At 37.8% G+C, this 14,351-nt stretch overlaps 1 protein-coding gene across 6 annotated transcripts in view; it reads left to right on the top strand.

The window, feature by feature from the left end:
- fbxw7 (F-box and WD repeat domain containing 7) overlaps positions 1 to 14,351 on the top strand; it is a 174,551-nt gene that overhangs the window by 136,357 nt on the left and 23,843 nt on the right. For 4 of the 6 annotated variants that reach the window (XM_067402884.1, XM_067402885.1, XM_067402887.1 and 1 more), the window contains 2 exons: positions 10,451 to 10,518; positions 12,660 to 12,798. In XM_067402884.1, the coding sequence (XP_067258985.1) occupies positions 10,451 to 10,518; positions 12,660 to 12,798 (207 nt within the window). Of the gene's footprint in view, positions 1 to 6,317; positions 6,515 to 9,862; positions 9,964 to 10,450; positions 10,519 to 12,659; positions 12,799 to 14,351 lie in introns of those variants that run through there. The other 2 variants (XM_067402888.1, XM_067402889.1) reach the window with 2 other exon arrangements.

The following is a 14,351-nucleotide window of genomic DNA, read 5'->3' as shown; positions in this document are numbered from 1 at the left end:
AGAATTCAAGCGACAAATTACGTTTTATAAACAAAGTTTGGGAGAAACGCATTCAAACGGTCTTTCTAATCAGCTCGAGAGGAGGAATATATACACAGACGAGAGCCAACTCGCCTATAGTTACTTTGACAGTTTTCTGCATCCCTCCACCACCCCGCTCCTCACTCTCGGCTGGGGATACGGGGAGAACTTTGGGTTCAAGCTCAGAGCCCTCCATCCCTTTGGAAAGCACACCAAATACGCTTATTATATATATTTATATTATATATTTATATCTTTTACTCTATTCAATCATTTGTAAGTGTGAAACCTTTGCCACAGGTAATCAGACAATATTTATTTATTTGTTAAAGTTTTTTGGGGGGTCTTTGGGTGGATTAGGACTGTCTGTGATTTGGTCTTAGTGATTTAGGAGTCCTCTTGACTACTTCTAACGTTTTACAGGCTTAGGAGCTAGTTTTAGCGCTAAAATGCTTTGAAATACTCTTAGAGCAAACATTTAGGAGTCCTAAAATTAGGACTGACACGCCCATTATTTTTAAGAGTTTCTCTTAAATCGGCAAGTTAGGAGCTACTTTTGGCCTTAAGATGTTTTGTGAATACGGCCCCTGTTCTTGATAGTAGATGTGGAACAACTCTTTGGGGCTTAGCAGAAAATACCTTCCCTTTTCTGTTGCTAACAAACAACAGTCTCTATTTAGATTTTATTGCATGATTAACCACATTTGAGTCAGTTTGTTTGCAAAGAATTTATGACAGTTATATTGCAAGATAAGATCAGTGCAAAGGTCAGTGAACATGTATGCTTGTATATTTTAGTTCTTGAAGTAAATGGTACATTTGCATGTATGACCCTATAAACGTAATTGATTGTGCCTATGTATGGTGCACATACTATACTAAATGGCAGAAAAACCTGTGCATTAGACCATGATAATATTGTCCCATCCCTCATAAAGGAATTGAAGAGTCAAGAGGCCCATTTATATTCATTCTGATTGTAATCATTTTTAAAATTGTATTTTAAAAAAGTCTGGATCTTATTTAGAGAATATTTTGTAATATATATTACATTGCATTTGCGTTTACATCTTCTCAGGTTAAGTGATTTTTCCTAAAATCACAGATGTCATTTCCCTCTACTCTTCTGTGCTTTGCACACATCTGATTAATTTACCCAGCATTGTTGTTTATCCAATTCCTAAATTGGACAGTGACCCTGTGTTGTCTCTGTGTATCATTCCATCTCATCATTCACCCACCCATGTGTGATGCTGCCTGAACGTCATTCGGCATGACCCAATCAAACGTGATGGATCAGGATCTTATTGTCAAGTTGGAGGCTAAATGCCTGGGTCAGGAGCAGATGGTGTCATTGTGCTTCGTAGGATGCGGCGGTCCGCAGGCGAATTCATTAACCTCGATGTCATCTGGCCGATTGGAATGTGCGTTTGCTCGCTTTGCATCAGTTGCCCATTCATGGGGAGGACACTGCCTGTCCTCCATTTTCTTTTCAATAAAATTTCTAAATAATGTTTAGGAATGCTTTTACAATTTAGAGTTTTATTTAATGTTTCTTAACATTGACATTTAAATTTTCTTGACTTTTCTTTTACTTTTGAATGATTCAGGGTCAGTGACAAAGAATGAAAGAGAATAATTTTTTTAAATGAAAAATCTAACCGTTCATGTTGGTTGACATTTTACATCCTAAACTCCCATGCCATATATTTAATTAGTCAAATTTCAAATAATCTAATATTTGAACAAACTCAAGAGGGTTTTCAAGGGGTCCTCTCAATCAAATGTACTAGCTGTTTAGCATCCACATATTTTCACAAGCTGTCCTCCTGTTTGCAGCCTGTTCTTGGCGTTTTGCCTGCTTGATTTGTGATAGTGTCTTAAGAAATTAACATTTTCTTGGAATCTGTAGTGCTGCTTCACTAAAAAAAAATATATATATATATATAACATTGTTGTGGGCCATCTATCATGTGTCTGGCAGGTCTTGTTGCTTTAAGCATATCTATAGCATTCTAAAATCCATGAAATTGAGAGATAAGAAAATGGGCTTTACAACCCAAGTTTTCCCAGGAAAGCACCTGTTTTTTTTTTTTTTTTTTTTTGTTTTTGCATGTCAGGGAAAGCCTCTCACCATGGACTCAGTTAATTTTCCACTGTGAACGCGGAGGGGTCAGAGTCTCTTCAAAAGACACGGGCAGGACCTTCTCACATGCCATACATTCCTATCCGCTGTGTAAAGTTTAGGAGGGTTTTTGTCTGCGAAGGCAAGAGAAAAGAGCTTTATACATACAAACTCCCAGTCCCTTGACCCCCTCCTAACATACATACACACTCCAGTTTGTTTAGGGATTGCCATGGTGATGTTCTAACAGTTGTGAAATGTGTCATCACACCTGTATCTTAGGTTAACTCCAACAAAATACAATGTTTGCCATTTGTGAAGAACAGGGATAAGTGTCACCGAGTTTATCTTAATACATTTTTTCTTCATTTCGTGCAGACTTTGTTGCCAAGGTTATTGCCGTAACGGCCAGTTTCATTGGCTTCAGGACACAGATTCATTGGAACTTGTGTAAGATGAAGAGTTTTTTTCCTAGCAATTCATCAACAAATTGCTTGGAAACTTTTGACAGGTGCAATTTTGTCCCTAACACTGGGTCGCAGTAACTCTCCCTGCACAACAGTATCACTGCACCTGAAAAGATTAACTTTATATTATTTGTATTTTTAAGTGCAAGGAGAACAAATCAAGGAAGGGACCAAGTAAGTCTAAACCCACAAGGTTTGTTTTCCCAGTACTTACCTTCTTTTCAAGCATATTCTCACTGTTTGCAATGCTGAACAACCGCACACATTGTTAATAAAATCCATTAATACAATTTCATATACCTACACTTTCATTATCTGGATGAGGCAACAGTGTTATACTCTAAATGGATTTCTCTGAGAATCAGTCTCAATGGGGCATATTAGGATGTTGATTCGAAAGTGGTTTTTAAAACCGCTAGCTCAAATAACAACATGGTTTGTTGTAGCCTTAACTCCGTTTGGTGTTATTTGGAGCACCTAGCCCTTGGCAGTCAATAGAAGGTACTTGATGCCATGCTGATTGTTTCACAAGTAGATGCCCTATTAATCCTGTGCTGTTTCCTTTGTAATGAATATCAGGCAAATGGCAGAGATCACATTTGCTAACACTTCCTTGATACATTTCCCTTTTTCCCCCCATTTTCCTTGATTAGGCTTTAATGAGCATTGTAACACCAACCACAGTCCCTTAAGATTTGTTTAGTCTGGCTTCATCACACTTGCCGGCTTGTTTGATCTGAACCCTTTTTGGGGAAGTGTAATGAAATGGTTGGGGTTGAAGCATGGCAACCACTGTTCTGAGCTCCAGTGCTGATAGATGGAAGACATGGCCTGCTACCTGTCAACTTTGGTGTTTAACTAGTGAAAAAAAAAAAAAAAAAAAAAAAAAGCAACAACACAGAAACTTTGGGGTGTTTGTGCTGTTAAAGGGTTAGTTCACCCAAAAATGAAAATAATATTTATTACTCACCCTCATGTCGTTTTACACCCGTAAGTCCTTCGTTCATCTTTGGAACACAAATTAAGATATTTTTTGATGAAATCCGAAGGCTCAGTGAGGCCTCTATTGCCAGCAAAGTCACTGAACCTCTTAAGATCCAGAAAAGCTACTAAAGACGTATTTAAAACAGTTCATGTGAGTACAGTGGTTCAACCTTAATATTATAAAGTGTCAATAATACTTTTTGTGTGCCAAAAAAAAGACTTTTCAACAATATCCAGTGATGGCTGATTTCAAAACACTGCTTCGAAGCTTCACGAATCATTTGTTTCAAATCAGTGTTTCGGATCGCATATCAAACTGCTGAAATCACGTGACTTTGAACCACTGATTTGGATTTCATCAAAAATATCTTGATTTGTGTTCCGAAGATGAACGAATGCCTTACATTTGTAGAACGCCGTAAGGGGGAGTAATTAATTATATAATTTTCATTTTTGGGTGAACTAACCCTTTAAGCTTCAGTGACTGTTCTCAGTTTGTCATTGATGCCGTGGATTTGTCTGTTGTCTGAGTTTTAGTTTGGTTACTGAAATGACATTGTATAGGAAGATTAGTAATTAGACTTGGTTTTTAATTGGTTTGCAAAAAATTACTTATATTGGACATAATTTCTGTACAGCAAGGCAGGGATGTAACTTAAGTCATACTAAATACATTTGGAATAGGTCATATGCTATTAACTAGTGAAATCTGAATTTGTGTCATGAAAATGTAATTATGAGTGCTAAAGAACACTATTAAGTATTTCTCATGGCTCTCTGTTTAGCAGTCAGGGTGGTTTAGTAGAGGCATCAGTGAGGTGTCTGTGGGACATGTCTCGGCTTGTTCAGTGAGTCACAGGAACAAAACAGACAACAAGCAGTCACCTCTTTATGTCACCTCTTTTATCTTTTGTTTAAATTATCTTGAAATCTAAACAGAAGAGCACCTCAGCCAGGTATCTGATTTTTAGAGAACCTTTTTTTGTCAAATGGTTGTTTTTAGGTAACACTACAATAAGTTTTTATAAGTTAACGTTAGTTTATTACAATAACTATCATTAATAACTAAAAACGAGCAATACATCTGTTATAGTATGTGTTAATCTTTCTTATAACTGACGTTAATTGTTAGTTCATTTTAGCTCAAGTCCATTAAATATTAACAGATACAACTTTTGAATGTAATAATGTATTAGTAAATGGTGAAATGAACATTAAGATGAATATAAGCTTTTATCTTCTTTACTAGTTTGCTGCTTGCTTTTGACAGAGTTATCAGTTTATTTGCATGACCTATTTGTTCTGGTTGTGGTTTTTGCTCCTCTGCACACTAAACTCTGCACACCTGTGTAGTTTAGTGTAGATATTATTTGAAAGCAATTTAAGGTCAAATTTTTTTTAACAACCTTTGTGTGTCTGTATACGCTTGGGTGATCTTTAATCATGCAGTCCACACAAAACCACCCCTAGTGCCAAATACCACCTGCTCAGTCTGACGGAAATAACAAGAGGAGGGGCCGCCAATCGTCTTCAGCGGCTGAGGGGTGGGCTCAGGATCGGCAACAAGTGGAAGGCGTGCACCACCCAGTTTCGGTTGAATATAATCTCAGGCTCTTCCACTTTCGTCCTCTGGCTTTATGTACAGCCCAGTTCACTGAGCTGCATCATTCACTTCCTCATCTGCAGAAAACCTGTCATCTGATCCCTGCATATAGCCAGTGTATCCTCCTGAGAGCCAGCATTTCATTTCTGTCCATTTTCGTTTTACTAATAACATAATACAATTTATTACAGGGCTCTCTTGAATACTTGAATCTAGTTTGTCAATTGTAGCAAATGTCAAATATTATGAATAATGACAGTTGTCCAGGGCAATGCTATTTTAACTGACCACTCGTTTGGGAAATCTGTTTCATAGCCGTCTCTCTGCTGTCTCTACAAGCAAGTTAATAAATGAATTTCAGCTCGAATCAATATTTTATGTCCATTTCTGTAAGCAGTCGTGTAATAAGCAGGATAATGCACCGCCAGCCAGTCATTATCACAAAATAAACACCAAAGTTGATCAGGATGCTGATGCAAAGCTGAGAATGACAACTCTGCCTGTTACTGTGTAATAAAATAATTTTAATTTAAATGAATATTTCATGTATGGTAATTTCTGAAGCAGTAATATGGGATAATATAAGGCAGCATAGCCCACTTCAAAGTGATTCCAAACTCCCTTCATTTTGATGAGATCCTGGTCACATGGCTTATTTTTTCCCCCTCTCCATCCCAGCGTTTAAACCTGGTGTATCCTTTAATGGGTTTTTCTGTCATAACATTTGATGTCATTTTAAAATAAGAAATATATATTTATATTAATGTTTAATAAATAAAAATATATGGAAGTCCTATGCGTTATATATAGACTCAAACCTTATTTAGGTAATTAATAAAGAGTCGTGTATAAAGTCCAGGTTTTTGTGCTGGATGTCGAGAACAGGGGAGGTTCTGAACAGGGAAGGGTCTCTCTCTCTCTCTCTCTCTCTCTCTCTCTCTCTCTCTCTCTCTCTCTCTCTCTCTCTCTCTCTCTCTCTCTCTCTCTCTCTCTCTCCCTCTCCCTATCCCTCCCTCTCTCTCTCTCTCTCCTCCCCTCCCCTCCCGTCTCTCTCCTTCTGCTCGCTCAGTCAGTCCGCTCAGAGGACGGTCAAAGAGACAGACGGGCGGGTCGTTGGATTCTTCCTTTCGGCTTCATATGCATCCGTCCGTGGATGAGTATGTCCCTGTCGGATCTATCCGGGATTAATAGAGCCCTTATCGCGCAGATATATTTCAATAAATTCTTCATCGACTCTCAGTGAATCACAGCCGGATTATCGTCATCACCATCACCATGGGTTTCTACGGCACTTTAAAGATGATCTTCTATAAAGTGAGTAAACGCCGATATTCGTGTTGGATGCACTGCGGCTTTTATATCGATAACGGCCAACCGCCTTCTTTCAAGGGTCTCGCTTTAATAGCCCATCAACGCTGACGCGACGCGACAGGAACGCTCCCATTATAAATCAGAGAAGTGGTGTAGCCTACACTGTCGATTCGTACAGCGCGATGTGTAATATTCAAATACGATGCGCGCGCGTGCAATGTACACAGCTTCGTTGATTATAATGTCAGCGTTCGGGTTTGTCGCGTCGCGCTCTGACGGCGTACACGGGTATATCGGCGCTCGTCTTTAAGGGTGCGTCGGTGAAATATGCGACTGTTCTTACGGCCACTGCGGAAAAATCTCCAGCTGACATAGAGAATCACCTACTGCGATATTCATTCACTTGAACCTATACTTTAAGTCAAGAAGCTCATACATAGAAATGGATGTGATGCACTTGATTATGGGGTGGGTTTGGAGAACATGGGCTCCAGCACTATTTCTTCACCATCTGCCCATCCTAACACACACATACTGCACCTGCGCTCCCTACATCATACATATCTATCCATTCCCTTTACTACATCTTAAGGAGCGCTGCATCCTTCTTAGCCTTATTTACTTGTAACGTTAAATCTGATTTATTGGCTCTTATATAAGAGTTAACCGCTTTTTGATGTATAATTGACTCTTATTTGATAGTTCAAATGAGTGTGGTGCTATCATATTTCTTCCTGCACCATTCAGAGGAAACCTGTTGGTAATATTATTTTGTGCTTTGCAGTAATGTAGCCTGATATGCAGCAGAAACTTGGGACTCCTTTGCTGTTATTGTAGCCATGTTAATATGTAACGTAAAGTCGCTTTGGTGTTGTGATATGTGAATGTTTTTGTGACGGAGTCGTGTCAGTGTGGTGAAGCATCATCTTCTGCGCTGCCTGTTGAAGGGTGTGTATCCTCCACTGGCTGGAGGCATCAGACCACCCTACAGTGATTGGGTCACTGTGTCATTGCTTTTGACGGGGGGAAACCGAGCCACATCTGGCACAAACAAACACTTTATGATTTTAAATTTGAGTGAAATGGATGTTTTAAATTGGAGAGCTTATCAGAAGCTTGCAGTCACTGCAGTTTTCAGAGTGTCCTCTGATCAGAACGAGTAAACTGCAGTGACGTTGACGGATGCTCCCGGCAATCTTGTTAATTGTTCGGTTCTAAAGACAGAACTCATTAGAGATGTTTGATGGTATTAGAATGTGAAAATATATCATGCAATCCCTTTAATGATAACCTTCATGATGCTCAGTTCCTGACATTCTCATAGTTTCTGTTCCGTATTTTTTTATGATTGTTAAGGTCGCATTTGTGAAACTCTTATAGTCTAAAAAGCAAGAAGTTCAGCTACATATGCAGTCAGGACCGTTCCTAAGTAGTTGCCAAAATGAAAAGCCAGGTTATTCATTCATAAATCACAGGATTTATTCACTAAAACAGGTTATTTGCCAAGACTGCACCGGTTTCCATGAACACAAGCATTCCTGTTAACCACAGACCAAGCCATTTTTGCTCTGTGGTGTCAGACACGGAGAATGATTACACAGTGACTCATCTAAAATCAGATGGCTCTCGCTGTGAACCCTAGAGTAAAGCGACAGTCTAATCCACTCAGAGAAGTGAATGTATAACTAAGCAAATGAATGCTTTCACATTATTTTGTGTTAAGTGCTTTTTACCAAGTAGGCTTGACAGGTTTAGGTATTAGTAGCGATTAGCAAATGTGGCATTCCCGGCGTGTTTTGTGTTTACACATTCTCATGGAGTAACCTAAGAGTGTCTTAACACTTTCAAACACACACCGGCACTTAAGCAGTTACACGTTCATACATCTTCAGTGTCATGCCATCTTTTTATTATCTTATCTTTCGTTCATGCATATTCACTCGCACACCCTGCCTCTCCTGTCTTTTTGACTACCTTTGCGGTGAGATCATTGACTGAGGAATCCGCTTCGGGTGATCCTTGCCATGCTGTGCACTAAAAACAAATATAGTTGGTTTAGAAAAGGGTTAATAAATAAATTGCACTGTGTTCTGAAAATATACAATATAATTTAATTTTCAAATTATTTTGGGGTTTTTAGAAATATAAATGCCCTCCAAGTCGTGTATCCTGGCGCCGGGTCTGGATTTTGGTCTTGATGTTGCATTTCATGGATGTTTCTGCAGTAGTTCAGCTTTTTCCCCCTCATTTACTGTGAATTTCACAGCATGTGGTCCCTTCAGAAATCCATAAGGAGCTTCATTATCAGCTCAAACCTCAAGTGTATTAAACACCTGACTTGTCAGACATTAGATCAGTTGCAGCAAATGTGATCATGCGAATGTTTTGTTGGCTTCATGTAAATATCAGATCAATGAATAGCAGTTTTACTGTAAACTAAAATAAATTTGCCTGAGCATGATGATCTTAACCCAGAAATTTCTATGATTGTCTCAACACCATGAAATATCATGAATTTTTTAAGCATAGAAATGCACTATTACCATTTTGGCTGATAGCGATATGTTTTTCAATAATTTAGCAATAAGCAATAATTTTTTTTTTTCATGTTGGCAATGGCAGATATTTTGTTTATATAAAAATGAATTGCTAGAATCAATGGTTTTAAATGCTGCAGGCATCAGCTCATGTAATGCAATATGAAAATGTAATATTCATTTTGATATTTGCTCAAGATTACATATATCATTGTTACAAACTGTAGTAATAATAATAGTCTCTTATGCTTAACAAGGCTGCATTTATTAGATCAAAATACAGTTGTGAAATATTATTATATTAACGTGACACCCGATACATTTTTTTTTTTTTTTTTTTTTTCAAGATTGGGAAGTTTAAATGAAAATCATTTATTTGAATCAGAATTTACACTTTTGGTCAATTGAATGCTGAATAATAAAATCTCATTTAAATTGTCATTGCCGAGTTTGTTGAATCAGACTTATTAGCATATTGTTGTACACGTAAACGCACTGAATGTTGATTTAATAGTTTCAGACCTGTTATTAAGCAGTGGGGATGGTACATAACAACATTGTAAACTGTACAGTATGTGCTTATTTGAGTAGTGAAAATCTTTACTCATCACTGTTAATTTTCTGCTCACATCCTTAATGACTCTCAAACCCTTGGCACAGCACACTGATTCATAATTTGGAGTCTATCACTGAGCTTCTCCTGAAAGTGAACTGCACAGATTCACTGGCAGCTCTGTACCCTCCTAAAATAGTTTTATTCAAATGTGCTTTAGGACCTCATTGTGTTGAGGACACTGAACCCTTGTTTTTCCAGAGTAGATGCTCCGTAGCCAGGCACCAACTATGCAGCAAAACCAGGGCCATTTCAGCCTGTGTGGGGGGTGGGTGACATAGAAAGAGACAGTGAAGCATAGGGTTAGTAATTTTTCTCTTTTAAGCCCATATAAATTTAGGCTGTTGTGAAAGCACAGCCTGTCACGCCCACACAGATGTGTGTTTGTGTGTATGTGGCCCCCTTTCCAACTCCTCTGAGGGATGTGTACGTCTATCCCATACACCCCTTTGAAGACTCCCATGACGTGTTAGCATCAGCTGTCAGACTTTATCTTTTCTGTGCCATGTCACTATAAAGTGGACATGACCTTCCTTCCTCTGGCCTACATTTAGTGGTGAGGGAACTAGCACAATACCCAACACAGTCGCTAGTACAAAACCAGACTCGCTCAGGAACTTTGTAACAAAGGAAGGAACACAGGTGGCACTCGGTAGCATGTGGTTTTAAACAGGTTAAGGAATGCTGCCTCTCATTACTGTCAAATTGCTTTGTTGTTTGTTTATGCTGTCATTGTCTTGCACTCTACAAACCCAAACTAACCAGCACCCCTCCTTCTCTTTGTTGCAGATGAAGAGAAAGTTGGACCATGGTCCCGAGGTTCGATCTTTCCCTTCAGGAAAAAAGCCCTGTCCAAGGTAAAACCTTCACCACCCTTCCTGAAATTTGCTAAATGTTTAACCTGTGTTGTATAAAACTTTAGTGAGCACATCTACCAAATAATACAGGTAAACGTAATTGTTTATATGAGATATCATCTCTGTTATTTTATGTGATTAAGTGTGATTAAATGTGACATTTACTATGTTACAAAAGATTTCTATTTCAAACAAATGCCGTTTCTATTCATTCATGGATCCTGAAAAAAAATATCACTGTTTCCACAAAAACAAGTAGCACAGCCTTTTTCAACACTGATAATAAGAAATGTTACTTTATCACCAAATCAGCACATTAGAATGATTTATGACCAGGTGACATTTAAACACTGGAATAATGGCTGCTAAAATGTAGCTTTGCCATCACAGAAATATTTTTTTTGAAATGCATTAATTTATGATGTTAAATTGAAATAATATTGTGCAATATTAATGTGTTTTTTTCACTGTGTTATGGATCAAATACATGCAGCCTTGGTGAGAATAAGTGACTTTCAAAACATTAAAAAATCTTAAACTTTTGAATGGTAGCGTATATATATTTTAATGTTTGACAATCCCCAATTAGCCAAGTTTTCATTCACATTTTTATGCAAATTTTGGGATATCACATTAAAAAATGCTGGATTTAAACACTAAGATAAAAAAATGAGGTGAAAAAGTCACATTTACTGAATTAATTCCTTTATGCATCAAAAATTTAATTAGACTTTGCCTAAGTTCACGTGTCATTGAATAATTTGCTCGGATGTTTGGCTACAATTTCCTCCTACTGTCTGGCGCACTGTCATAAGACGTAAGGAATCTGCTTGATGTTTGTGTAATGTCCGCACACTTTAAAATCACAAGTTTTCAATAATAAAAGGGCCACAGTGTCTTCCCCAGTAGTTTCAAATTAAATTCACAATTAGAATGGGCACATAGCTATTTAAACTACTTTTTTGTATCTGTCTAATCATCTAGCCGCCTTTACACTGCAAAGCTCACCTGAAACCTAAATGCTTTGTTTTGCTGCCTTGCAAGAGCTATATATATACATCAGGAAATGCAAATCTAGCTTAATTTTGGTGTCGCTAATGGTTCAGAAATGACACACAGTCAATCCAAAACCCCCTAAACATGGAATCACCACTTAAGAGGTTCCTTAGTCGGGAAACCCAAGCTCAGCAGTCAGCTCTGACGAGTATTCGTGCCTTATTGTCAAGACGCAGGTGTTCTCCTGGTTTATACTAGAATAGTACACGGCCAACCAGGCAGCAGTTGCGCGCTGGGTAATTGAAGCATCTTGGCATCTCGGTCTCAAATCCCATTAAATATGAATCCATAATGAAACAGACCTCACTATGTGCTCGCCTGTACTCTTCCCGCTCTCCTTCTCATCCGTTCGTTTCTTGCACCGGAGAAGATATCCACAGATAAGCAGAATGCAAGGAAGGAGTGCTGAATTGTCTTTTTGGTGTTAGTGTAGGGCCCCTGAGACATGCAGTAAGGACTGCTGACATGGGACAACTTTTGGTGTTCCTTTCTCTGGAAAAAGGAATGTGCTTCAGTTCCTAATTGTTTGCATACATTATGCTTTTGAGCACAGTTTTACATGGACTCGATAATCACGAAATGAAACAGAAAAGGGTTTCAATGAATGAAACAAAGATGAATTCAAACATCTGAATGAATCAGTTTGGGACAGGTGGTTGAATGTAATCATGCCGAGGTAAATGGTCATGTTGTCCAATGTTGGACCACAACAGCGGCTCAAGTGGACTGTAGTGCTCATCTGGCACCAATTCATTCCACACTCACCACTTTGGTTTTGGCCGTAATTCTCACACCATTGTTCTGAAATAAAGCCTCAGATTTTCATAGTTGCTTCATTCACAGTGCATTCAGTGAACCATTTTGTTTTCACATCTTCCATAAACTACAGGCTTGCAGTGTATCATTGTTAAATTACTACAATACAGATGTCTCCTGTCAGAGTGAATAGTTATAAATTCTTCACCAGAATGCCCTTTACAAATGTTATAATTTAGTGTGTTTTAAATTGTGTCTTTTTCCCACTCTTGAACTCTAATTAGTTTTTCTCTCTTTTTATCCTTCTCTCCTGAACCCTCACTGAACAGTCCCACAGGACTGCCGTACCCAACCACTCCCACCACATTTGGGGGCTTGCGAGCGGTCAACGGGCAGGGTCAGCAGAGACGGCGTATCACATCCATCCAGCCCCCCACAGGCCTGCAGGAGTGGCTCCGCACCTTTCAGGTGAGTTCAACCAAACAATTTAAGTGTTTTTCTCGACCTGCCAGAGGGAGTTAACCAGGTGCACTCTCGCTGCTGGTGTGAGTAAAACAGGGGACTAAAACCTTAATCATGGTAAAAATTACTGTTTTTAAATAAATATAATATATATATTTATTTATTATTATTATTATTATTATTATTATTATAAAATATTAATTAATAATAATAACAAACACATTGCTGTTATTATTAACAATTCTTCTGGCAATTATTTTGGTTCCTTAGCCTACCTGTAGTCTGTTTATGGTTGCCGGTGAACAGATTTCAAAAAGCATTAATAAAGAGTTTAAATCACAGATGTGCCATTACAGAAATATATATTAAATGGATTAAAATAACTAATAATGATGTTAAATTGACATATTTTTCAATATTAATGTTTTTTTTACCGTGTTTTGGATCAATTGCAGCCTTGGTGAGCATGTGTGACTTTCAGTATATTAAAAGATCAAACTTTTGAATGGTTGTGTATATGTCTTTTAATGTTTGAAAATCCCCAATTAGCCAGGTTTTCATCCACATTTTTATGCAAATTTTGGCAGGTAGTAAAGTCCATTTACTGAATAAATTCCTTGATGTGCATCAAAAATGTATTGTGACTTTGTCTAAGTTCACATCATTCAATAATTTGCTCAGATGTTTAGCTACAATTTCCTCCTCCTGTCTGACACACTGTCATAAGACTTAAGGAATCTGCTTGATGTTTATGTTCGCACACTTTAAACCACAAGTTTTTAATAATAAAAGGGCCACAGCGTCTTCCCTAGTTTTGCATAAATTTAACTGGAAGTGATAGTTTTGTTATTTTGAGCACTTTGGATGAAGGCGTCTTTTTATTTGTATATCTTTGTGTGCAATTCCCTTTTTCACCAAAATTAAATTCACAATTAGGATGGAAACATAGATGCAAAAAAGACGTTTAAAGAGCTATCTAATCTTCTAGACAAAAAGCATTAATAAAGAATTTAAATCACAGATGTGCATATATTGGCCATTTTATGGCAGCTTCAAATGTGATAATCAGAATTTAGAGATTTTGTTTAGGAGCATCATTTGTTCCCATGAATTATTTATTCGTTCCAAGGAATTTGAGTTAGTCATGGGAGTGAATTGTCAATTTGTGGCTATGATATCTTGCTTTTTTCCCCCTGCATGTCAACTAAATTAAAATAAGGAAATGAGTTTATGCAATGTGGCCATGATTTAACTCAAATGAGGCAATTTTTTAATCTTAAAATGAGCCCATGAATATATTTGTGGGACTCTGGGGGCTCCATTCTGTTCCTTGACAACACTTGCTAAGAAACATAACTTTTTTTCTGCAGTCTGGTTTTACGCAATTAATCAGTGCTGGTACGAAGATCTGACAGAATCTATACTAGATATTTAAGGACATGCGGCCATTACAAGTTTGCAACTATGTACAACTATGTACGTCGTTGTCATATCCATCTTACTAAAACAACAATTCAAGCCTCAACAGAAAGCAGAGGCTCCACCTCAGTCTGTGTTTG

This window comes from Chanodichthys erythropterus, chromosome 12 (genome assembly GCF_024489055.1).
Source record: "Chanodichthys erythropterus isolate Z2021 chromosome 12, ASM2448905v1, whole genome shotgun sequence".
Taxonomy (NCBI): Eukaryota; Metazoa; Chordata; class Actinopteri; order Cypriniformes; family Xenocyprididae; genus Chanodichthys; species Chanodichthys erythropterus.
Note: the sequence above shows the minus strand (reverse complement) of the source record. Positions and strands in the feature narration are given on the sequence as shown.